The sequence below is a fragment of the Lithobates pipiens genome, unplaced genomic scaffold (genome assembly GCF_037356315.1).
Source record: "Lithobates pipiens isolate NorthernLeopardFrog02 unplaced genomic scaffold, aLitPip1_a1.2 Scaffold_3, whole genome shotgun sequence".
Classification (NCBI taxonomy): Eukaryota; Metazoa; Chordata; class Amphibia; order Anura; family Ranidae; genus Lithobates; species Lithobates pipiens.
The window spans coordinates 47318013-47343828 of NW_027507790.1; the positions used below are offsets into that span (position 1 = coordinate 47318013).

A 25816-nucleotide genomic window follows, 5' to 3' on the forward strand; every position below is an offset into this window, starting at 1 on the left:
GTTCATAGTTGTGATGTCGATGGTATAAAAAGAATGTCAACTAAGGCGGTGAATATGCTACTGTTTAATGGTTGTGTGGGAGGGTGAGGAGCGATATCTGGACTCAGCCTATTGCTACCATGAGTAGTAAGTTATAGATAAATAAGCGGTTGTATTTAACACAAAAATAATAGAAACAACCTGAGTGTAGGCTGTGTGCATAGCACACTTCGTGCCAGAGGTGTGTGATAACCACAAGAAATGAATCCACAAGTAAACCGAGTACAACATAGTGGTCCACAGTCCATGGCTCAGATCAAGTGAACAAGTAGGGCTAGACAGCTTGTCAAAGTGGTGGTAGGCGGTTATTGTGGCAGTGAAAAACATAGGTGGGTAATGTATTTGCCAGACAGAATGCCGCTCAGGTTTTGTGGGTTGAGATGTTACTTGGAGGTCTTGCAGGTGGTGTAGGTGTCAGACCCCAGTTGTGGAGCATCTTGTAACCATCCTCCGGGGATGTGATGGTGATTTGTTGGCTCTTATATGTGACCAGCAGTTTGGTGGGGAAACCCCAATGGTAAATGATGTTGTGGTCTCGCAGTATAGCAGTGTATTATTTTCTCATCTTAGAGGTGGCGGCAGATAGATCCTGATAGAGGGCTATTCCCGCTAGAGAAACTGAGTAGTTTTAGCCGCTCTCAGCAGACGTTCTTTGATGTGATAAAAATGGATTTGTGTTAGCACTAGAGGTCGACCTATATGGGTTTTTCTCTGGCCGATGCCAATGCCGATATTTAGAAATCATGGCGGCCGATAGCCGATATATGATGCCGATTTTTTTGGGCCGATATGTTAGGCCGATTTTATTTTATTTTTATTTTTTTTTTAATCGCCCCTAACACACCTTTCCCACTGGGGCGTTTTACAGGCGCTTTTGGGCTAAAAATAGCGCCTGTAAAGTGCCTGCAAAATGGCTCCCCTGCAGTCTGTGTGAAAGACAGAGTGCTTTCACACTGAGGCGATGCGCTGGCAGGATCTTAAAAAAAAAAAAAGTCCTGCAAGCAGCACGTTTGGAGTGGTGTATACCGCTCCTCCACCACTCCTGCCCATTGATATGAATGGGCACCACTGCCGAAGCGCATGCAATGCGATTTGGCAGCAGTGCTTCATGGGCGCATTTAACCTCTTCCTTGGCCGCTAGCTGGGTTATATGTGCCCCATTAGCAGCCAAATAGCACCGCTAAAATGATGGTAAATAGCCGCTAAAACTTGCGTTTTACCATCAACGCCTGGCCGCTCCAGTGTGAAAGCTGTCTTCATAAGTGATACAGAAAATTTCTTACATTTAAACATTTATTAAACAAAACAAACCTCCAATCAGTTTACTTGTATGTATGATTTAGATAAAAAAAAAAAAAAAAAACCTGTATATTAAATAAAAACAGGTAGTCAAAACTTTTGGATGAAAAAAAAAAAAAAGGGCTAACTTTACTGGTTTTATTTTATTTTTATTTTTTAAATAGTGTATTTTTTTCCCCAAAAAATGCATTTGAAAGACCTCTGTGCAAATGCCGTGTGACATAAAATATTGCAACAACCGCTATTTTATTCCCTAGGATCTCTGCTAAAAAAATATATATAATTTTTGGGGGGTCTAAGTGATTTTCTGGCAGAAAATACAGGATTTTTACTTGTAAGCAACAAGTGTCAGAAAAGATTTAGTCTTTAAATGGTTAAACTGAGAACTTCTACACACAGAGATGACTTCATTCATTCAAGTGTAAACATTGTATCTTTCTGTTCTTTTCTTGGCAGCCTGCCCAGAGAGGAGGAAAGTGTTGCTATGACGACTCAGGCAACTTACACTGACTTCTATACAGAAGTCATTTCAAAGTCCCGCTGTAGTTCTAAATCGGCTTTTTATCAGCACAATCGGCTGATGCCGATTATTTAAAAAACGGCAAATATCGGCCGATATATCGGTCGACCTCTAGTTAGCACGTCCCTAGGGACTATGTCAGGCAGGTGTGTTGGTATGGGAATCATATGTGCTCTGTCCATCAGTAGGTCTCTAGGAAGAGATCTGGGATGAGCTTTAGGAATAGTTGCTGCAAGTAAGGTATGAGATCTTATTTTTAAGTTATTGTGGCGGGAGTGATCCTCTAAATCTGCGACTTTAAATTGTAATTAAAAAAATGAAAATAGATCGTGTCTGCCTGTTCCTAATGTGCATCCATTTCATTGTGTGCTTTAATGACTTCTCCTAGCTGTGATTCTATGCGCTCCTCAATACCATCCATCCTGTGGGTGGGGTGTGACACTGAGGAGCATAACTCAGCCTGAAGAGAGAGTAGCATTGCCTTTTTAGAGGCATTTAAGCAGTACGGGGACATAATGCTACCCCACCTTCTCAAGGTATTTAATCCAGCCAGGGAGAGTCACTCTCTCTACCTTCATGACTAAAGCTAACATTGTTCTCCTGCTTAAACCCGAATGGATCCAAGCTCCTACAGGCCCATACCCCTTTTACAGGTGGATATTAAGATTCTGGCCAAAGTTTTGGCCATGAGACTTAATAAAGCCATATCTTCAATTATCCATCCAGACCAATCAGGATTTATCCCTGAGAGGTCTACGGCAATCAATCTACATAGGCTTTTCCTCAACATGCAGACACAGGCAGATAATATGGGAGACGGGGCTCTCCTGTCATTGGTTGCCCACAAGGCTTTTGATTGCATAGAATGGCAATACTTGTGGGCCACCATGCACAGGTTTGGGGTTGGTCCCACCTTCTTATCCTGGGTAAAATTATTATACAGCTCGCCACAGGTGGGCATTAGAGAGGCAGGACGTATATCCATGCCTTTTCCATGACAGGGCTGCCCTTTATTTGCCATCACCATTGAGCCACTGGCTGCCTTGATCCATTCCAACCCCTTAATTTGTGGCTTTAAATATGGCAAGATACATGAAAAACTCATGCTTTATGCTGATGATGCCATGCTGCTTTTGAGGGACACGTCTGTATCCCTGAGGGAAGCTATGGCGGTCATTACAAAATTTGGAGTATGTTCATGCTTGGTAATCAACTGAACCAAATCCTCAATCTTATTGCTAGACTCTTTGACTGGCGGACAGGGCGACACATGCCAAAACATTCCCATGACCTCCTCTTTTTTTAAATATATGGGGGTTGCATGTTACCCCACAAACCCGAGATTACGTCGCCCTCAACTTATTACCACTGTCTGGTCGCAGAAGAGAAAAAAACAAAATAAGGTCCAAGCTTAAAATATCACTGGTGGGAAAAAATGTTTTTTATGCCACAGCTCCTCTACATCCTGCATAGTACCCCCATGGTTGTCCCGCTTTAAAACTTTCCGCATCATAAACTCGCTGTTTCATTCCTTTATTTGGCTAAATAAACCTCTGAGGGTCAAGCTCGAGCAACTGCACGAGGTCACAGGGTTGGAGGCACTGGCCTACGCTAAATCCAACAAGCTTTTTCCCACCTATGTGTTGATGCAGAAAGTGTGGAACAAAGCCAGACAGCTGCAAAATGTCAAAGGTTTCACAGGACATTACAAGGAGCTGCAATCTTTGCAGTGCGGTGCAAGATGGAAGCGGTATGGAGTTACATACCTGGTACACATATTCTCCAGGAGCAAAACTACACTACTTTTTCATCTTTGCAGACTAAATTCAACCTCCCCCCATCAATGTATTTCCCATACCTACAATTACATCATGCTGTACGGGCACAATCAGAGGGGTTACAGTGGGTCCTTTCCCCTGCCCCCATATTTCAATATATGACAGAGGCTTCTTATTTTAAGGGATTTATCTCCCAGGGGTTACGCCATGCTTATGTCCACACACTTGAAGGGCTTTACGACCAACCTATGGGAGTGTGACGTGGGTACATTTGAGGACAATTATTGGGAGGAGGCCCTACAGGCGGTTCAGCTGTGTTCTCTGAATGTGACACATCATCTGTCCCAGCTGTACACTGTTTTGTGAGTCCATTTTACCCCAGCAAGGCTGAGTAGGATGGGTCTGAGCGATAACTCTGTGTACTAGGTTTTTCAGAGGCCATGGTGACCTTATCCATCTATTATGGCGCTGCCCCAAGCTCCATCCATATTGGTCGGGAGTTATAGCTACCATTAACAAGGTGTTTCAGGTCCGCATCCCGATGGATCCTAAGCCCTGTATATTGGGTATACTAGATAACCTCTCCATTGAGGAAATCCCTAAACAAGCGGTAGCCAGAGCACTCTTTCAGGCATGCAAGCTTATCCTTAGACATTGAAAGGGAACGGAGCCTCCCACTCTGGGAGAGTGGATGACTCAAATGGGGGACACCCTGCGCTTGGAGAAGTACATCTTCCAGCACAGGGGTCACCCAGAAAAGTTCAACACTTTATGGTTTTCATGGTTAGATACTCCTGGTCTTAGCCCGGTGGATTTAGTCTTGGACAGACTGTTTGCCTAGCACGGAGGTTAGCTCGGATACAATGTTAGAAGGATAGCCTTTTGAGCTAGCACACTATAGGTAACTAAGTTGGAGGATGGTTTTAAAGGCGGGGGGGGGGGGGGGGGGAGAGGTGGGGAGGTTCAGGGATAGCAGCAGAAAAAATGCTGTACTGTATACGCATTTTCATTCATGCCTGTGGAATGTGATAACATGTCAGTTTCTGGATGTCAATACTTTTTATGGAACCTGTAATGTTGGATTGTATATTATTGTTTACTTCAATAGCAATTTTTTTTTGTCTCAAAAGTTCTTTCTCAAAAAACATGTCAGCCTATTATTTTGTGAAATAAAGGTTATTCGTTGTATTTAGATGTGCTCAGAAAGACCTGGATGATGTCATTGCTGTATCCTCCTCCTGAAGTTGCTGGTAGCCTGGCTGTCATTTTGATTCAATGTCTTCAGTTCTTTCTGAGTCATTGACCTGGAACAAGCATGCAGATCAGGATTTTGGACTTCATTTGCTACATACTTGATCCAGAAATGGCTTGAAATGGCTTGAAATGTGCTGAAGTCAGAGATTTTGCATTCCAGACAGGCAACTAGCATTTTATAAGGCAGTCAGAAGTGGCAGCTTCTAGATTTGTTTTATCAAATGTTTGCTTTAAATATCACACTCCAAACACAAGCATCATGTGCAGCATTGAACATACAACTCCGGAATGCTGCCCTTGGCAAGGTTTTTAAAGAAAAAAGCAAAAACGATTTTATCGTGCAGCAGGACAGCAATCCAAAGCATACTTCTTGGCTATAAAACACCTGTTGGGTAAAGAAACAAGAATCCTGAGTTCTGTTTTTGATGGGTTGGCTTGCCTAGTCACCAGATGGGAAGAACCCTACAGCCTCACCTTTGGGAAGAACCACAGGATGCTTTGGGTAAAAAGAATCTTCATAGCTAGAAGGCCAAAGATCTAAAACTGTAATTGCTGGAAATAGCGGAATGTTTGGTGAATAGAAGAGAATGTTATGACCACATTTCTGATCAATATATTGCTGCCTTGGTGACTAGCAGTAGTTGGTCACATTCAATTGGATTAAATATATTGGACCAATTTCTGTATTTAAAGCGGAGCTCCAACCTTACCTTCAGTCTTGCACAGTTGTACAGATTCCTTTCCTGTAGTGAAATTGCTCACTCTGTATTTCACTTTAGAAGATGCAGCAAGTCAGAGCCTGCCTGACATGGACTTTCACAGTATTGTTCATTTAAGCACAAGAGGCTCTATCCTGCTTGCAATGTTGCAATGCTTCCTTGTCCTTCAAAAACCACAGACTACTACATTTTCCTAGAAATTCTCTCTCTGTTCCTTCTTCCCCTTCTTTCTCAAGGTTTTCATTTTGCAACTGTTGGGCATAACTGACAACATATGAAATGCAACAATTTTCTATTTGCTAGTTTTTAATAACATCTCACACCTTTCTTATCTTCTGCATAAAACAGAATGTAATAATACATTTTGGTACAATTTATATTTAAACAGTGACTGCATCCTGTGAATCTGTTCTTGCATATACAGAGTTTAAAGGGATTGCAAAGTAACAAACATGTCTATACTTACCTACTCTGTTAAATGTAATCGCACAGAGCAGCCTGGAACTTCCTCTTTTCGGGTCCCCCACCCATGCTCCTGACCCCTCCTCTCTAGGCCAGTGCCCCCATGGGAAGCCGCTTCCTATGGAGGCACTCGTGCATGCTCACACTCAAGTCCCTGTGCTGTGTCTATTGACACAGACAGCAGGACTCAGCCCCGCTCCCTCGTCACTGGATTTGATTGACTGCACTAAGAGCCAATGGCTCCCAGTGCCTCAGCAAAGCCAGTGAGACCCAGAAGTAAGGGGAGAAGAGACCTGCGACATGCGTGGCGCTGGATCGAATGAGAGCTCAGGTAAGTAAAAGGGGGGTAAGGGGGGATGCTGACACCTAAACATTTTTTACCTTAATGCAAGGAATGTATTAAGGTGTAAAATGTCTAGGCTTTACAACCACTTTAAGATTAAGTTCATCCTTTTGCAATATGTTACATATTGCACCCATGTTCAGGGTGGTACATGTAACTGTAGCCCTGGCCCCCTCACCTCCCAACCCCCCGTTGTGACAGCCAGTGGGGATCTTCCCCTGGCTGTGTCATTCATTCACAGAGTTCTGTGGATGTAAAAAAATACAAGTACACAGTGACAGCCTTTGCTGAACTACCAGGGCACTGGTAAGCACTCTAGGTAGTTTGAGTCTTCCTGGCAGTGTGTAATTGCCTGCTCGTACGAGCAGACAACTTACACAGGAATGTCTGAAAGAGCTCTGCATTGCACCCATAATCTGCTGATCATGGCTGCTATGCTCTACAGGCCTAGTAAAACAAAAAATACTAGATGCACATTTTTTACCTGCAAAAAGATGTGCATTTATTTTTAATTTTTTTACAAAGGTGAACTTATCCTTTTTTTTTTTTTTTTTTCAGTGTTTCAACCAGAAATATCTATAACACTTAATTTTCTGGCTAAAGGAGGCCCAGAATCATCTATCTCTGTGCTCTCTAGCCTGACTGTCCCTATCGCGTTCCTTGCATTCATTGAATTTCAGTTCTTTCAATCATAGAGGCTCAGCATCTCGGGTGTTACCTATGGCAATATACATGCATACCCACTCCACAGACTGACATCTACCTATCAGGGCATTTTGATGAATCTGTAACCCCTCCTAAGAACTGCATTACTGCTTGTTTTAGGACTGAGGGCTCTTGAGAGGCATACTGAGGCAGGGTACTGGTGAATGCAGCATCAGTCCTCTGCCACCTCTATACTGAGAACTGAGTGATCAAAGACCGCCTGGTCTTCAGTAAGCAGAGAGCAGTGACTGTCAGTCACCTGCTCTCTGCTCTGCCCCTTCAGCACTCACTGGAGTGCTGGGCTGTGGAGGGGATGGGAGCAGCTGCTTAGGCTCTCAGTGGTGCACCAGGAAGCTGAGCCAGCTGCCGGCCAGGCATCTGTGTGGATTACGACATTATAGTCGATCCTTCCAGAGCCTAGACCAGCTGAGTGACGTTAGCCAACAGTGGACTCTACTCCACTATCTGCTTAAGACGGGTCACAGGTGTGCAGAACGAAACGCACCTCTGTGACCCACCGGAGAAGTATGGTCAAAGGGGCTTTAGCCCTACTTCTCCTTTAAACTTCACTGGAAAAAATTGATATGCAGATCTTCACTTTGTTGCTTTGTTTGTTTTATTTAAGTTGTTTTGTTATGTGGTATTTTGTAGTAAAACTTTTCTGGACCTTCTTTGTTGCTCTATTGCAGGTACAGAAGCTGCTGTGTATGTGTCCTGTTGACTTCCATGGGGTGTTTCAACTGGATGAGAGAAGAAGACATGCCCTTATTGCTTTGGGCATTTTCTTGGTTGAATCTGAACTTCAAGTATGTGTTATACTATTCATTTAATTTATGACTTTTTGTTACTGTCAGCCCACAATTACTAGTATGCTTGATAAACATTTTCTTCTCAGGTTATTTGTTGCTCTTTATGTACTGTTGGGAAGATTTCTCTTCACATCCTGTCCCAGGGACAGAGAGAAAGTTGTAGAAAATCTTCTGAAGTGAGAATTTCCCTCTTAAAGAGTTATCCCTGGAACAGGTGTCCTTAATGGGAGATTTTACCTCTCTTCTTGTTCTGGGGCCGACTATACATTTTTGGATTTCCCCTCACTTCCTGTTTCTTTGACAATGCTCACCTGTACAAACAAAGGTTTAGCCCAAGTTCACACTGCTCCGACATGAAAGTCACTTGACTTCTGATCCGACTTTGCCCTGCAACTTAATGTGACTTTTTACACTCTATGGCAGCCTTTCTCAACCTTTTCAACACAGAGGAACCCTTGAAATATTTCTCCGGTCTCAGGGAACTCCTCCTAAAAATTAGAAATATACAACTCATGATGCATTAGTGTGATGGTCAGTGGGAAGAATGGTCCTTACATTTGTGGTCATTGGGAAGAATTGCCTCCTTACAGATAGTTAAAAAGATCAATGGGGTCAGTGGGAACTTATCTGAGAGGCAGAAGTTGCCCAATGCTGAAGGAACCCCTAGCAACCTCTGGAGGAACCCTGGTTGAGAATCACTGCTCTATGGCATTAAACGTTGTATCAAAGTCGGATCAACGTAGTACAGGAACATTTCAGACTTGTGTAGTATCAGTTCAGACAGTTCTCATAGGGAAACATTAAATCTCACATGTCATTCGACTTGGGGTCTCACAAGTCCGATCCTATGTCACATCAGTATGAACCGAGCCTTAGGCTTCATGCACACGAGACGCAGATGCAAACTCTGCTAGACACATGTTTTTAAAGCTGAAACCGGCATTTATAAACGCCTGTTTTGCCGCGATTTTTACCGCGATTTAGCAGCGTTTTACCGCATTTGCGTCTAGAAGCGCTTAGTTAAGCTAACATCATAGACCCTCCCAGCTCAAAAAACAGTATTATTAACTATTTCAGCAATTTTGTGAGACCAGAGTGAGTAGCAGCAGCTGTGAGAGCAGCAGTGTACTTGTATTTAGCGTGTCACTTGCCATGGCACCTGCCACAAGTTGTGGATTGTCCACTTGCCACGTGACTTGCCACATCACCTGCCACGTCACTTGCCACGTCACCTGCCACAAGTTGTGGATTGTCCACTTGCCACATCACCTGCCACAAGTTGTGCATTGTCCACTTGCCACAAGTTGTGGATTGTCCACTTGCCACGTCATTTGCCACCTGCCATGTCACTTGCCACAAGTTTTGGATTGTCCACTTGCCACATCACCTGCCACAAGTTGTGGATTGTCCACCTGCCACGTCACCTGCCACAAGTTTTGGATTGTCCACTTGCCACCTCACCTGCCATGTCACTTGCCACAAGTTGTGGATTGTCCACCTGCCACATCACCTGCCACATCACTTGCCACTTCACCTGCCACATCACTTGCCACATCACCTGCCACGTCACTTGCCACAAGTTGTGGATTGTCCACTTTCCACGTCACTTGCTACCTGCCATGTCACTTGCCACAAGTTGAGGATTGTCCACTTGCCACGTCACTTGCCACGTCACCTGCCACAAGTTGTGGATTGTCCACTTGCCACATCACCTGCCACAAGTTGTGCATTGTCCACTTGCCACAAGTTGTGGATTGTCCACTTGCCACGTCATTTGCCACCTGCCATGTCACTTGCCACAAGTTTTGGATTGTCCACTTGCCACGTCACCTGCCACAAGTTGTGGATTGTCCACCTGCCACGTCACCTGCCACAAGTTTTGGATTGTCCACTTGCCACCTCACCTGCCATGTCACTTGCCACAAGTTGTGGATTGTCCACCTGCCACATCACCTGCCACATCACCTGCCACATCACCTGCCACATCACTTGCCACTTCACCTGCCACATCACTTGCCACATCACCTGCCACGTCACTTGCCACAAGTTGTGGATTGTCCACTTTCCACGTCACTTGCTACCTGCCATGTCACTTGCCACAAGTTGAGGATTGTCCACTTGCCACGTCACTTGCCACGTCACCTGCCACAAGTTTTGGATTGTCCACTTGCCACTTCACTTGCCACATCACCTGCCACAAGTTGTGGATTGTCAACTTGCCACCTCACCTGCCATGTCACTTGCCACATCACCTGTCACAAGTTGTGGATTGTCCACTTGCCATGTCACTTGCCACATCACCTGCCACGTCACTTGCCACAAGTTATGGATTGTCCACTTGCCACGTCACCTGCCACACCACTTGCCACAAGTTGTGGATTGTCCACTTGCCACGTCACCAGCCACATCACCTGCCACAAGTTGTGGATTGTCCACTTGCCACGTCCCCTGCCACGTCACCTGCCACAAGTTGTGGATTGTCCACTTGCCACGTCACCTGCCACAAGTGGATTGTCCACTTGCCACGTCACTTGCCACATCACCTGCCACAATTTGTGAATTGTCCACTTGCCACGTCACCTGCCACAAGTTGTGGATTGTCCACCTGCCACGTCACCTGCCACGTCACTTGCCACAAGTTTTGGATTGTCCACTTGCCACCTCACCTGCCATGTCACTTGCTACAAGTTGTGGATTGTCCACCTGCCACATCACTTGCCACTTCACCTGCCACTTCACTTGCCACTTCACCTGCCACATCACTTGCCACATCACCTGCCACGTCACTTGCCACAAGTTGTGGATTGTCCACTTTCCACGTCACTTGCCACCTGCCATGTCACTTGCCACAAGTTGTGAATTGTCCACTTGCCACGTCACTTGCCACGTCACCTGCCACAAGTTGTGGATTGTCCACTTGCCACGTCACCTGCCATGTCACTTGCCACATCACCTGCCACAAATTTTGGATTGTCCACTTGCCACGTCACCTGCTACGTCACTTGCCACAAGTTGAGGATTGTCCACTTGCCACGTCACCTGCCACAAGTTTTGGATTGTCCACTTGCCACTTCACTTGCCACATCACCTGCCACATCACCTGCCACATCACTTGCCACAAGTTGTGGATTGTCAACTTGCCACATCACCTGCCACATCACCTGCCATGTCACTTGCCACATCACCTGCCACATCACCTGTCACAAGTTGTGGATTGTCCACTTGCCATGTCACTTGCCACATCACCTGCCACGTCACTTGCCACAAGTTATGGATTGTCCACTTGCCACGTCACCTGCCACACCACTTGCCACAAGTTGTGGATTGTCCACTTGCCACGTCACCAGCCACGTCACCTGCCACAAGTTGTGGAATGTCCACTTGCCACGTCACCTGCCACAAGTTGTGGATTGTCCACTTGCCACGTCACTTGCCACATCACCTGCCACAAGTTGTGGATTGTCCACTTGCCACGTCACTTGCCACGTCACCTGCCACAATTTGTGGATTGTCCACTTGCCACGTCACTTGCCACGTCACCTGCCACAAGTTGTGGATTGTCCACTTGCCACGTCACCTGCCACAAGTTGTGGATTGTCCACTTGCCGCGTCACCTGCCACGCCACTTGCCACGTCATCTGCCAGGTCACTTGCTAGGTCACCTGCCACAAGTTGTGGATTGTCCACTTGCCACGTCACTTGCCACGTCACTTGCCACTTCACCTGCCACGTCACTTGCCACAAGTTGTGGATTGTCCACTTGCCACATCACTTGCCACCTGCCATGTCACTTGCCACAAGTTGTGGATTGTTCACTTGCCACGTTACATGCCACGTCACATGCCACATCACCTGCCACGTCACCTGCCACAAGTTGTGGATTGTCCACTTGCCACGTCACCTGCCAGGTCACTTGCCACGTCACCTGCCACAAGTTGTGGATTGTCCACTTGCCACATCACTTGCCACTTCACCTGCCACGTCACTTGCCACAAGTTGTGGATTGTCCACTTGCCACAACACTTGGCATCTGCCATGTCACTTGCCACAAGTTGTGGATTGTCCACTTGCCACGTCACTTGCCACCTGCCATGTCACTTGCCACAAGTTGTGGATTGTCCACTTGCAATTACAATTGTTTAAAATATTTTTCTAATGGTTTTTCATCATTTGCAATCATTTTTGAGATTTTTAATGTAAAAAAAAAGGTCACCTTTAAAAACGCTTTTAAACGAAAACGCGGCAAAATGCGGTAAGCTGTGTTTTGCGTCTGAAACGTGGAAACTTTTGCGTTTGAACCCATTTTTTTGCTTCTGGAAAAACGAGGTTAAACGCAATTGCATAAAAACGGCAAAAAACGAAACTGTGTACATGGACACATAGGATAACATTGAATGAGTTCAGGAGCAGTTGAAAAAAGTGTCCAACTGCCTCTGAACACGCGTTTAACAGCGTCTCGTGTGCATGAGGCCTTAGAGCCCATTCACACAGGGGCAACTCCTGATCCGACTTCAGGTCGCCCCTAGTCGCCTCAGGTCGCCTCAGGTCGGACAACATTTAAAAAGCAATGTAAGTGAATGAGAGCCGTGTTAATGCACGCTACTGAAGTCGCTCCGACTTCAAAAAAGGTTCCTGTACTACTTCTATCCGACTTGTAGGCGACCGGTACCCATTGATTTCAATGGAGATCGCCTCCAAGTCGGATCTCCGTCTATACGGAGGCGACTTTGACAGAATTATCAGCTCTCAAGAGGGAACTCCACGGCAAATTTCTGAAAAAATTTGGCGTGGGTTCCCCCTCCGAGAGCATACCAGGCCCTTAGGTCTGGTATGGATTCCAAGGGGAACCCCCTACGCCGAAAAAACGGCGTGGGGGTCCCCCCCAGATCCACACCAGACCCTTATCCGAGCACGCTACCCGGCCGGCCAGGAAGGGGGGTGGGGACGAGCGGGCGGCCCCCCCCCTCCTGAGCCGTACCAGGCCGCGTGCCCTCAACATGGGGGGGTGCCTTGGGGGAGGGGGGGCGTGCGGCCCCCCCACCCCAAAGCACCTTGTCCCCATGTTGATGAGGACAAGGGCCTCTTCCCGACAACCCTGGCCGTTGGTTGTCGGGGTCTGCGGGCGGGGGGCTTATCGGAATCCGGGAGCCCCCTTTAATAAGGGGGCCCCCGGATACCGGCCCCCCACCCTATGTGAATGAGTATGGGGTACAATGTACCCCTACCCATTCACCTGTGAAATAAAGTACAATAAAACACAACACAGAGAAAAAGTATTTTATTGCACAGCCGGGGGTCTTCCGTCTTCGGGGGTCTTCTCGCCGGACTCCTCCGCTATGTGTGTGTAGCTCTTTTGCCAGCGGAGGAGTCCGGCTTTCTTCCTCCCCGCCGCCGGCCTCTTCTCCCGACTTCGGGGGTCTTGTCCCCCTCTTCGGTTCTTCTGCCGGGCCACCGCGCCTGGTCCGGTGGCCCGGTCTTCTGTCGCCGTCTTCCGTTCTTCTGTCGCCGCCTTCGGTTCTTCTGCCGGGCCACCGCGCCTTCTTATAGCTCTTTTACAGGCGGTGGCCCGGTCTTCCGTCGCCGCCACCGCCGCCGCCGCCTTCCGTTCTTCTCCTTCTTCTTCTCCTGGAGATGTTGACTCGACGAGCTCTCCGGCCACAATGCCAGGGACGCGCTCCGCTGCCTCTTATATAGGGACAATGGGGCGGTGTCACATGGGTTGATGTCACATGGGTTGGTCACATGGGTTGATGTCACATGGTAAGGGGGCGGGGTCACCATGTGACATCAACCCATGTGACCAACCCATGTGACATCAACCCATGTGACACCGCCCCATTGTCCCTATATAAGAGGCAGCGGAGCGCGTCCCTGGCATTGTGGCCGGAGAGCTCGTCGAGTCAACATCTCCAGGAGAAGAAGAAGAAGAAGGAGAAGAACGGAAGGCGGCGGCGGCGGCGGCGACGGAAGACCGGGCCACCGCCTGTAAAAGAGCTATAAGAAGGCGCGGTGGCCCGGCAGAAGAACCGAAGGCGGCGACAGAAGAACGGAAGACGGCGACAGAAGACCGGGCCACCGGACCAGGCGCGGTGGCCCGGCAGAAGAACCGAAGAGGGGGACAAGACCCCCGAAGTCGGGAGAAGAGGCCGGCGGCGGGGAGGAAGAAAGCCGGACTCCTCCGCTGGCAAAAGAGCTACACACACATAGCGGAGGAGTCCGGCGAGAAGACCCCCGAAGACGGAAGACCCCCGGCTGTGCAATAAAATACTTTTTCTCTGTGTTGTGTGTTTTATTGTACTTTATTTCACAGGTGAATGGGTAGGGGTACATTGTACCCCATACTCATTCACATAGGGTGGGGGGCCGGTATCCGGGGGCCCCCTTATTAAAGGGGGCTCCCGGATTCCGATAAGCCCCCCGCCCGCAGACCCCGACAACCAACGGCCAGGGTTGTCGGGAAGAGGCCCTTGTCCTCATCAACATGGGGACAAGGTGCTTTGGGGTGGGGGGGCCGCACGCCCCCCTCCCCCAAGGCACCCCCCCATGTTGAGGGCACGCGGCCTGGTACGGCTCAGGAGGGGGGGGGCCGCCCGCTCGTCCCCACCCCCTTTCCTGGCCGGCCGGGTAGCGTGCTCGGATAAGGGTCTGGTGTGGATCTGGGGGGGACCCCCACGCCGTTTTTTCGGCGTAGGGGGTTCCCCTTGGAATCCATACCAGACCTAAGGGCCTGGTATGCTCTCGGAGGGGGAACCCACGCCAAATTTTTTTCAGAAATTTGCCGTGGAGTTTCCCCTTGAGCTCATTCTCTGCTTGGCCGCGGCAAAAGTCGCCTGGCCTGGGGCGACTTGTAAGTCGTCCCAAGTCGCGCTTGAAGTCATCACAAGTCGTTTTGAAGTCGTCCCAAGTCGCCGCTGTCAAGTCGTGTCCAAGTAGCCTGATCAAGTCGCCTACAAGTCGTGTTGCCCCTGTGTGAATGGGCTCTTACTCTCTCCTACAGAGGCAAAATGCAATAAAAACTTTCCTCCAGTCTAGTCAAAGCTAAAACAAAAAAAGGCTTGTCTTCTTTGCATATATGTTAACATACACAAACGATGGGTTGGTTATCTTGTACTGTAAAGTCTGTAGTCATATGTTTTTTTTTAGCTCTCCCACTGCATTCTCTCCTTTCATGTTATCTTTATGCCATTACAGGATGAAGAGTTTCTAAACAGTAGTAACTGCTGCTTGAAGTCATTTAGACTGCAAGTCTTCTATTTGACAATAAAGATAAATACTGCATAAATTATTATTTTTATCTGTATTTTTTTTTTTTTTTTTTAAGCACAAAGACCACGTGGTTCCCTATCTTCTGAGGCTTTTGAAAGGTCTTCCAAAGGTTCTGTGGATAGAGGAGAGCACCTTTCGGAAAGCTAAAGGTGAGGATATACTACACCGGTACATTTAGCACTTTACGGAAATAAAACACACCACCGTTTTCTTTAACCACTTGCTTACTGGGCACCTAAACCCCCCCTACTGCCCAGACCAATTTTCAGTTTTTAGCGATGTCACTCTGACAATTGCGCGGTCATACAACACTGTACCCAAATTTAATTTTTATCATTTTTTTTCCCCACAAATAGAGCTTTCTTTTGATGTTATTTAATCACCTCTGGGTTTTTTATTTTTTGTTAAACAAAGTAAAAAAGACCGTTTTTTTTTTTTTAATACAAAATCGTTTTAGATTTTGTTAATATATTTTTTGCAAACAGCTAATTTTTCTCTTTCATTGATGTACGCTGATAAGGTGGCATTGGTGGGCACTGATAAGGTGGCATTGGTGGGCACTGATAAGGTGGCATTGGTGGGCACTGATAGCTGGCACTGATGGGTGGCAGTGATGGACACTGGTAGGTGACTCTGATAGGTGGCACTGATGAGGCACTGATTGGCACCACTGGTGGTCATTGATAGGTGGTACTGATTGCTTTCACTTATGTATTGGTGGGCACTGTAGGCACTGATTTGTGGCACTGGCAAGCGGTACTGGTGGGCACATATGAGGCGGCTTTGCCTCTTCCTCTTCGGGACTGATGTCCCTTCAACAGAAGCTGATGATCAGCCTTTTATTTTTCTCCTCACGCTTTTAGCGATCTGTTTATATAACGTGATCAGCTGTCATTGGCTGACAGCTGATCACATGGTAAGGGTTGGAATAGACCCCTTACTCCAGTCTGTGATCACTTGAGTCTCATTGACTTGAGTGATCACAGCGTGCCTTCAGGGGGGTGTGGCCTGCGTGCAAATGGGAGGACGTCTATTGATGGCCTCCCATCAAAGCAGATCCACGCTGTAGCTGTGATTCAGCTATAGCGTGAATCTGAAGGGGTTAAATTACTAAAAGGGGTTTATTTATAAACGTATTCATCCCGCATTCATACGATTTTCAACGTTGGTTAAATTGGAAAAATATGTGAAACCTGTATGGAAGCTGGCGGGAAACAATGTAGAAACACATCTCACAGGGTTTAAGTACATTAAAGTGATATTGAAGGGAATTTTTGTTATTTTAAATAACAAACATGTCATACTTACCTGCTCTATGCAGTGGTTTTGCACAAAACATCCCCAATCCTCCTCTTCTTGGGTCCCCCCACCGGTGCTCCTGGCCCCTCCCCACTTTCAAGTGCCCCCAGAGCAAGCATTTTGCTATGAGGGCATCCAAGCATGCTCGGTACTAAGCCGTTGCTCTGCGTGTACATACACACACCGAGCACACTCTCTCCTCATTTGGTCACTGACCTTGATTGAAAGCAGCTGGAGCAAATGGCACCCACTGCTGTCTCAGCCAATTGAGTAGGAAGAATCCCTGAAGAGTCGAGAGTGTATATTCTATCATTTTTTTCTAAATTAAAATGTTATTAAACTCTCATCAATTAGTTGTCATTAGGCATTGTGTATGTATGTATGTATGTATGTGTGTATATATATATATATATATATATATATATATATATATATATATATATATATATATAATATTATACTGGTTATGCGTCTTATTTTTAAAAATAAATCTTATAATTACCTTTTTAGATTATTTGTGCAGCAGTCCTGTTTCCTTTCCCTGCTTGGTCCTGCAGCAGGGAAAGATCAGGTGTAGTAGCATGGAGCAAGCTGATGATGGATGAAATTATAGGAGGAAGTCTGTACTACCGGTAGCTGCTTATAACAGAACAGTGCTGATTGGCACTGTAGCAGTCACATGATAAGTTAAAAAAAACATCCTTAATGGCAAACAAATGCATAATACAGCTAAATAAAGGATTTGAAACAATATTAGAATGGGTTCTGATAATGTTATTGCCATAGAGGAGATGGGGGGGTGGGGGGCTTACCATTTATCAATGTCTTTACACCCAAAAAGATGACTCGTAGGGCTTAATTTACTAAAGGTAAAAAGACTGTGCACTTTACAATGTGCAGTTGCTCATGAGCTTAATAAATGAGGTAACGCTTCACTTTTCAAACAATACCCAGTCACGTGCAAGAAAATTAAAAAAGAAACTGCATTTTTATTTGCACCTGATTTGGATGATGGAAGTCAGCAGAGCTTCAGATCATTTACTAAGCTCTGGAGCAACTGCTCTTGCAATGTGCACAGTTTATTTGCCGTCCGTAAATCAACCCCATAGTCATATAGAACTAGACTCAGACAAGGGAGAAAGTGAAATAGCTTGGCTGTTTACCTAAAAAAAAGGAACATGCACAGAACTGGTGGCAACAGTGATTGAATTTGCTCCAATGCTACAGTGGAGGCACAGACAACAATGAAGTGCAAGTGAATGGCAGGATCAGCCAGGTTTTTGTTACCCTGTATGAAACGAATGTGATGATGATTAAAGTATAACTTTTTTTGTTTTGGACAGAGCCGAGAGGGATTAGAACACTTGTCAGTTTTTATTGCTGTCTGTGTCCCCATTAGGGAAATTCACCCTCTCTATTTGTCCTGTTTACCATTATCACTATAAGTGAAAGTAAAAGAAAATCCCAAATTTTGGATTGTGCCCAGAAAAGTAAGAGAGCACATCTTCTAATGAGGACGCTAGTTCTGGGGCCTTGGGGTCCCCAAGGAATTCCCTTAATTTGCCAGGATTTCCACTCACTTCCTGTTTGGCTATGGGACAGGAAGTTACATAGTTACATAGGTAATAAGGTTGAATAAAGACAAGTGACAGGAAATCTTTGCAATGGGACACAGATAGCAAAAAAAAAAAAAAAAAAAAAATGTGACGGGGATTATAACCATCCCTTACTCTTAATCTAAAATGAAAAAAAAGGTTTTACCTATGGTTCTACTTTAAGCCGAAATGTATGCAATATTACATGAAAACACATTTAACTTTTGGGCTGAATGACACGTTAAATTAAAGAGGAGGTCCACGTAAAAACAAAAAAATATTAAAAGCCAGCAGCTACACATACTGCAGCTGCTGACTTTTAATAACTGGACATTTACCTGTCCCGGGGTCCAGCAATGTCTGCAGCCGAAGCCGATCAATCTCTCGTCAGCTGCCGCTGCCATCCTCGGTGGGGTAATCAGGAAGTGAAGCATTGCCGCTTGACTTCCCGGTTCCGTACTGCGCATGCACGAGTCGCGCTGCGCGTCTTAACTGGTCCTGCTGTCTCCTGGGGCCTGTGTGTGTCCCAGCAGACAGCGCCGGGAGACGGGAAGAGGCGTGGACTCCCATGGGAGTCTGTGCCTGGAAGTGGGTGAAAATGCCTGTCTTAGACAGGTATCTGCACCCCCCTCCCCCCTGAAAGGTGGCAAATGTGACATCAGAGGGGGGGAGGGTTCTGAAAAAAGGAGGTTCAATTTTTGTGTGAACCTCCCGCTTTAACTGAATATAGGAGAATCTGATATGAAATTCTACAGAACTGTGCCTATCAAAAGTAGAACACGAATCTAGAGCAGGATCAGATCTACTTTGTGCTTTGGTTTAGTTTGCTGTCTGCACGTGCTTTAGGGGAAAATGGAACAACTCCTTGAACTTTTTAAACACGTTCCATTATTTACCTCACCTCATCATAGACATCAAAGCATGAATACATAACACTTCTGGTTGATAACCTTGGCACGGCTAGTGCAATATGTATTTTCACAGTAGGCTTAAATGCATAAGTGTCTGTTCCAGTATTGGTAAGAACCAGGCTCTGATTTATGCTCTTGGTCTTGAAAGCAAAGACTGATTATATAGACAAATATCATATGCAATCACTGGCTCGTGTACGATTCACAAAACAATGTAACAAGATAATAGATTGAGGCTTCTTTCACATGGGGTGGACGCCAACTGTTCATTTGCACCCGACAGCCTATTGATCCGCTAGATGGATGAGGAACGGATCTCCATCTGTCTATTTTTATCAGATCAGATGACGGCGGGTGCCAACGCTTCTCTATAGATTGCAATAGATGGTCTACCCGTATAAAAGGGGCCTAAATAATGCTAGCCATGGAGAACAGGTACATTATATTGTCAAAGGTATTGGGATGCCTGCCTTTACATGTACATGAACTTTAACCACTTAAGGACTGCCCCACGTACATTTGCTGCGGCAGGGCAGCCCTTAAGCGCAAAATCACATACCTGTACTTGGTTCCTCGGATCGGCTCTGGGGCACGCACGCTGCCAGAGCCACGCTTTCCCTGTGATTGGACACAGCGGGAGCCAACCAGCGGGTCTGATGGCCAACAGCCACCCATGATCGTTGACAGGAGAGGTAGAATGGCCAAGGCAGACCGTCGTTCTGTCAGACCTGAAGAGTGTTCCTGCGAATCAGTAATACAGATCTCTCTCTTCCTCCAGTCAGTCCATCCCCCACACAGTTAGAAATCACTCCCTAGGAGCACACTTAACCCTTGGATCGCCCCTGATGTTAACTCCTTCCCTGCAGTCCCGATAAAAATCGCTGATCGCCGCTATTGCTAGTAAAAACAATAAAAAGAAAAAAAAATAGTCCAGAAACATATCCCATATTTTGTAAATGCTGTAACGTTTGTGCAAACCAATATGCTTTTTGGCAATATGTAGCAGATTAAAAATTAGCCTAAATTGATGAAGAAATTTTGATTTTTTTTGTTACTTTTTTTTTTATTGGATATAACAGAAAGTAAAAAATATTGTTTTGTTTTTTTCAAAATTGTCAGGTTTGATTTTTTTGTTTATAGCGCAAAAAATACAAACTGCAGAGGTGATCAAATACCACCAAAAGAAGCTCTATTTGTGGGAAAAAAGGGCTTCAATTTTATTTGGGTACAGCATTGCATGTACGTGCAATTGTCAGTTTAAGGGGATAAATCCTTTCAGAGCTGATGTGGTTAATGACATCCCAGTCTTGGGGTGGTGGGGGGGGGGGGTTCAATATTGAGTTGGCCCACCCTTTGTAGCTATAACAGCTGCAACTCTTCTGAGAAGGCCGTCCACAAGGTTTAGGAGTGTCTATGGGATGTTTGACCATTTTTCTAGAAGCTCATTTGTGAGATCAGGCACTGATGTGAACGAGAAGGCCTGGCTCACAGTCTCCAATCTAATTCATCCCAAAGGTGTTCTGTTGAGGTCAGGACTCTGCAGGCCAGTCAGTTTTCTCCACCCCAAAGTCGCACATGCACACAATATTGCCAAAAGGGGGGTTGTTTTCCAGGGGTTGGGCTTGGCCCCTTAGTTCCAGTGAAGGGAACTCTTAAGGCGTCAGCATACCAAGACATTTTGGACAATTTCATGCTCTTAACTTTGTGGGAACAGTTTGGGGATGCCCCCTTCCTGTTCCAACATGACTGCGCACCAGTGCACAAAGTAAGGTCCATAAAGATATGGATGAGTGTATATATAGCAATAAAGTGGATTTGCCCATTTCATTGAGATTTTTGTTTTGCTTGCTGGATTTGGTTTTAACCACTTTCAGACCGGACCATTTTGCTGGTAAATGACCAGAGGTCTTTTTACACTTTGGCACTGCGCTGCTTTAACTGGTAATTGCGCGGTCATGCAATGTTGTACCCAAACAAAATTTGCGTCCTTTTCTTCCCACAAATAGAGCTTTCTTTTGATGGTATTTGATTGCCTCTGCGATTTTTATTTTTTGCGATATAAACGTAAAAAGACCGCAAATTTTGAAAAAAAATGATATTTTCTACTTTTTGTTATTAGAAAAATCCAATAAACTCAATTTTAGTCATACATTTAGGCCAAAATGTATTCAGCCACATGTCTTTGGTAAAAAAAAAGTCAATAATTGTATATTTATTGGTTTGCGCAAAAGTTGTCACATCTACAAACTAAGGTACGTTTTCTGGAATTTACGCAGCTTTTAGTTTACGACTGCCTATCTCATTTCTTGAGGTGCTAAAATGGCAGGGCAGTACAAAACCCCCCCAAATGACCCCATTTTGGAAAGTAGACCCCCTAAGGAAATTGATAAGAGGCATGTTGAGCCCATTGAATATTTTATTTTTTTGCCTCAAGCGATTGAATAATGACAAAAAAAAAAATTTTTTTTTTTTTTTACACAAAGTTGTCACTAAATGATATATTGCTCACACATGCTATGGGCGTATGTGAAATGACACCCCAAAATAAATTCTGCTGCTTCTCCTGAGTATGGGGATACCACATATGTGGGACTTTTTGGGAGCCTAGCCGCGTACGGGGCCCCGAAAACCAAGCACCGCCTTCAGGCTTTCTAAGGGCGTACATTTTTGAGTTCACTTCTCACTACCTATTACAGTTTTGAAGGCCATAAAATGCCAAGATGGCACAAAACCCCCACAAATGACCCCATTTTAGAAAGTAGACACCCCAAGCTATTTGCTGAGAGGCATGTTGAGTTCATGGAATATTTTATATTTTGCCACAAGTTGCGGGAAAATTACAAACTTTTTTTTTTTTTTTTTTTTTTAACAAAGTTGTCACTAAATGATATATTGCTCATGCATGCCATGGGCATATGTGAAATGACACCCCAAAATAAATTCTGCTGCTTCTCCTGAGTACGGGGATACCACATATGTGGGACTTTTTGGGAGCCTAGCCGCGTACGGGGCCCCGAAAACCAAGCACCGCCTTCAGGCTTTCTAAGGGCGTAATTTTTTGATTTCACTCCTCACTACCTATTACAGTTTTGAAGGCCATAAAATGCCAAGATGGCACAAAACCCCCACAAATGACCCCATTTTAGAAAGTAGACACCCCAAGCTATTTGCTGAGAGGCATGTTGAGTCCATGGAATATTTTATATTTTGCCACAAGTTGCGGGAAAATTACAAACTTTTTTTTTTTTTTTTTTTTCACAAAGTTGTCACTAAATGATATATTGCTCACGCATGCCATGGGCATATGTGAAATGACACCCCAAAATAAATTCTGCTGCTTCTCCTGAGTATGGGGATACCACATATGTGGGACTTTTTGGGAGCCTAGCCGCGTACGGGGCCCCGAAAACCAAGCACCGCCTTCAGGCTTTCTAAGGGCGTTACAGTTTTGAAGGCCATAAAATGCCAAGATGGCACAAACCCCCCCCCCAAATGACCCCATTTTGGAAAGTAGACACCCCTAAATTTAGGGGTACACTAGTGAGACTAGGTAATAAATGGCGGGTGCCCTGAAACTATAAAAAAATAACTAACCAACCAGCGTCACCTGTAACAGTTATATGGTGATCACTGGTGAAAGGGTTAACTAGGGGGCAATTAGGGGGCTTTATGCGGTAGTATATGGGGGTCCCTGGCGCTATAAAAAGCTGCAGCGAACCTAAATACCTACCTGCCTAACTAGCGTCACCTGTGACACTAATACAGCGATCAGAAAAACGATCGCTTATTAGGCTGGGTTCACACTGGAGCGATGCGGGAACGCCACGAATGCGCGGCGGGTTCCCGCATCGCATGCCTCCCGGCGGCAGTTCACACTGCCCTATGCGAACTGCTGGGAGTGTCAGTGAAATGTTACTGACACCCCCAGATCAGTTCGCATATCGCAGTGCGATCTGCAAACTCGGATCGCATGGTGTGAACACCCATGCGATCCGATTCTGCTGCGGGCCAAAAAAAGGGTCCCGTGCGAATTTGCGGCGGGTGCGGCGAATGGCTGAACTCGAATCGCACAGAGATCGGATGTGATTTGCACTGCAGTGCGGTGCGAATCACATCCGTTCTCATAAACCGCTGCAATGTGAACCCAGCCTTAGTGACACTGGCGCCGGGGGGTGATCACGGGGTTAAACCTTTATTGGGGGGGTTAGGGGGGTACCTTAGAACTAAAGGGGGCTAACCCTAACTGCCCTAACAGTTATTAGTCACAAATGACACCCGCCGGGTGATCAGGGGGTTAAACCTTTATTAGGTAATAAATGGCGGGTGCCCTGAAACTATAAAAAAATAACTAACCAACCAGCGTCACCTGTAACAGTTATATGGTGATCACTGGTGAAAGGGTTAACTAGGGGGCAATCAGGGGGCTTTATGCGGTAGTATATGGGGGTCCCTGGCGCTATAAAAAGCTGCGGCGAACCTAAATACCTACCTGCCTAACTAGCGTCACCTGTGACACTAATACGGCGATCAGAAAAATGATCGCTTATTAGGCTGGGTTCACACTGGAGCGATGCGGAAACGCCGCGAATCCGCGGCGGGTTCCCGCATCGCATGCCTCCCGGCGGCAGTTCACACTGCCCTATGCGAACTGCTGGGAGTGTCAGTGAAATGTTACTGACACCCCCAGATCAGTTCGCATATCGCAGTGCGATCTGCAAACTCGGATCGCATGGTGTGAACACCCATGCGATCCGATTCTGCTGCGGGCCAAAAAAAGGGTCCCGTGCGAATTTGCGGCGGGTGCGGCGGGTGTGGCGGGTGCGGCGAATGGCTGAACTCGAATCGCACAGAGATCGGATGTGATTTGCACTGCAGTGCGGTGCGAATCACATTCGTTCTCATAAACCGCTGCAATGTGAACCCAGCCTTAGTGACACTGGTGACGGGGGGTGATCACGGGGTTAAACCTTTATTGGGGGGGTTAGGGGGGTACATTAGAACTAAAGGGGGCTAACTCTAACTGCCCTAACAGTTATTACAGTCACAAATGACACCAATGCAAAAAAAAAAAAAAAAATGACATTGGTGTCACTGTGACTGGGGGGCAGGGGTAATTGGGGGGGTGATCGGGGGGTAAAGGGGGGGTGTGAGTGTGCCTGGCATGTTCTACTGTGTGTGTGAGTGTTGGTGCAACTTACTGATCCGCTCTCCTCCGTGTCGGAACGAAAAATACCGACACGGAGGAGAGAATACATCACTTCCTCTCCTGTGTTTACATTACAGGAGAGGAAGTGATGTCACCGGGGATTTCTATTCGTCGGGAGCGATCGCGAGGGGGTGGCCATGAATGAATGGCCGTCCCCTCGTCCGGGATCGCTCCCGCACGAATACCGACCGCCGCAGGCACCGGGCGGGGGCCCGATCGGGCCCCCGACCCGCGGGAGGCAAGGGACGTACATGTATGTCCTTATGCCTGCCCGTGCCATTGTACCGACGTACATCGGCGTGCGGCGGTCGGCAACTGGTTAAGACACACTGTGGATCTTCAACTGTCGTGCTTGCTGGTCTTCTGGTGTGTTTCTGCATGTTTAAGGAGTACCTCCAGGCAAACCTGTCATCAATTTATTTATTGCTATATAAACAATGTTTATGTGGCGCTACCTAGATAACGGAATAGTTTCTTATAAATATGGGTTTTTGGTGAAATCAATAAATTATAATAAATAGTAATAGTGCATTAGAAAAAAAAAAAAAAAAAAAAATTATATATCTATATATATATATATATATATACACGAATATACACGAATTGCAAAGGAAATATTAGCAATATCAAGGGATAAAATAAATATATCAATATGTGCAAATGTGCAAAAAATAATTGTTAAAATCCACTAAGAAAAATTGTGTTACTCCCAATAAGAATTAAATTCAATATCGCAAACATAAAAAAATTGATTGGATCTATAAAATATGTGCAACTGTGCAAAACGTGCAATAGATACAACACACAATGACATAAAACACGTGAAATAGCTGGTATTGCTCCAATCAACCACAAACATCAAAGTGCAAAGTGCATATAAATCAGTCCGTATAACTGTATCCAAAATGTGCACACAGTCCAACAGGAAATGATGACCATGCAGAGTGAAAAGGTGCAAACTAATCCATCTGTCCACACTTCAGTGCTTAGGGTGCACCCCTTATTTCCCCCAGCCTCTCACCTCAAAACAAGGTCCCAAGGGACCGGACAACACTTCAAGAATAATGGTCAGTCTTCCACTTCCTCTTAAGTATAGTCACCAGGAATCAGCTTTATATCTCCATAACTCCCAGTCCGGTTTGTACCATAATGAGGAAAGAGAATAAAGGGGGGCCTCCAATGTGTAGTAAAATTTAAATAGCGTTTATTTATAAAAAACTCCACACTTACATTAAAATTCAATGAATCGCGGATGTAAACAATGGTACTTCCGGTCTCGGCCGCGACCAGGAAGTGACGATCGACACCTAGCTCCTCCCTAAACTTGCTATATATTTTCCAAGATGGGAGCTATTCTTGATTAAAGTGGTTGTAAAGTCAGAAGGTTTTTTATCTTAATGCATTTAGTGCATTAAGATAAAAAAAAAAACGTCTGTGTGCAGCAGCCCCTCTAATACTTACCTGAGCCCCATCTCAATCCAGCGATTTTGCAGGAGAGCTTTGGCTGCCCAGGAATCTTCCTCCTGATTGGCTAAGACACCAGCGTGGCACCATTGGCTTCTTCTGCTATCAAAGTCGGTGAGCCAATGAGGATAGGGCCGAACCGTGCCT

General features: G+C 45.8%; 1 protein-coding gene across 2 annotated transcripts in view; it reads left to right on the top strand.

Annotated features, from left to right (window-relative positions):
- Positions 1-25816, top strand: part of PI4KA (phosphatidylinositol 4-kinase alpha) — a 193216-nt gene that overhangs the window by 18951 nt on the left and 148449 nt on the right. For both annotated transcript variants that reach the window (XM_077461622.1, XM_077461623.1), the window contains exons 2-3: positions 7809-7925; positions 15250-15343. In XM_077461622.1, the coding sequence (XP_077317748.1) occupies positions 7809-7925; positions 15250-15343 (211 nt within the window). The remainder of the gene's footprint in view (positions 1-7808; positions 7926-15249; positions 15344-25816) is intronic.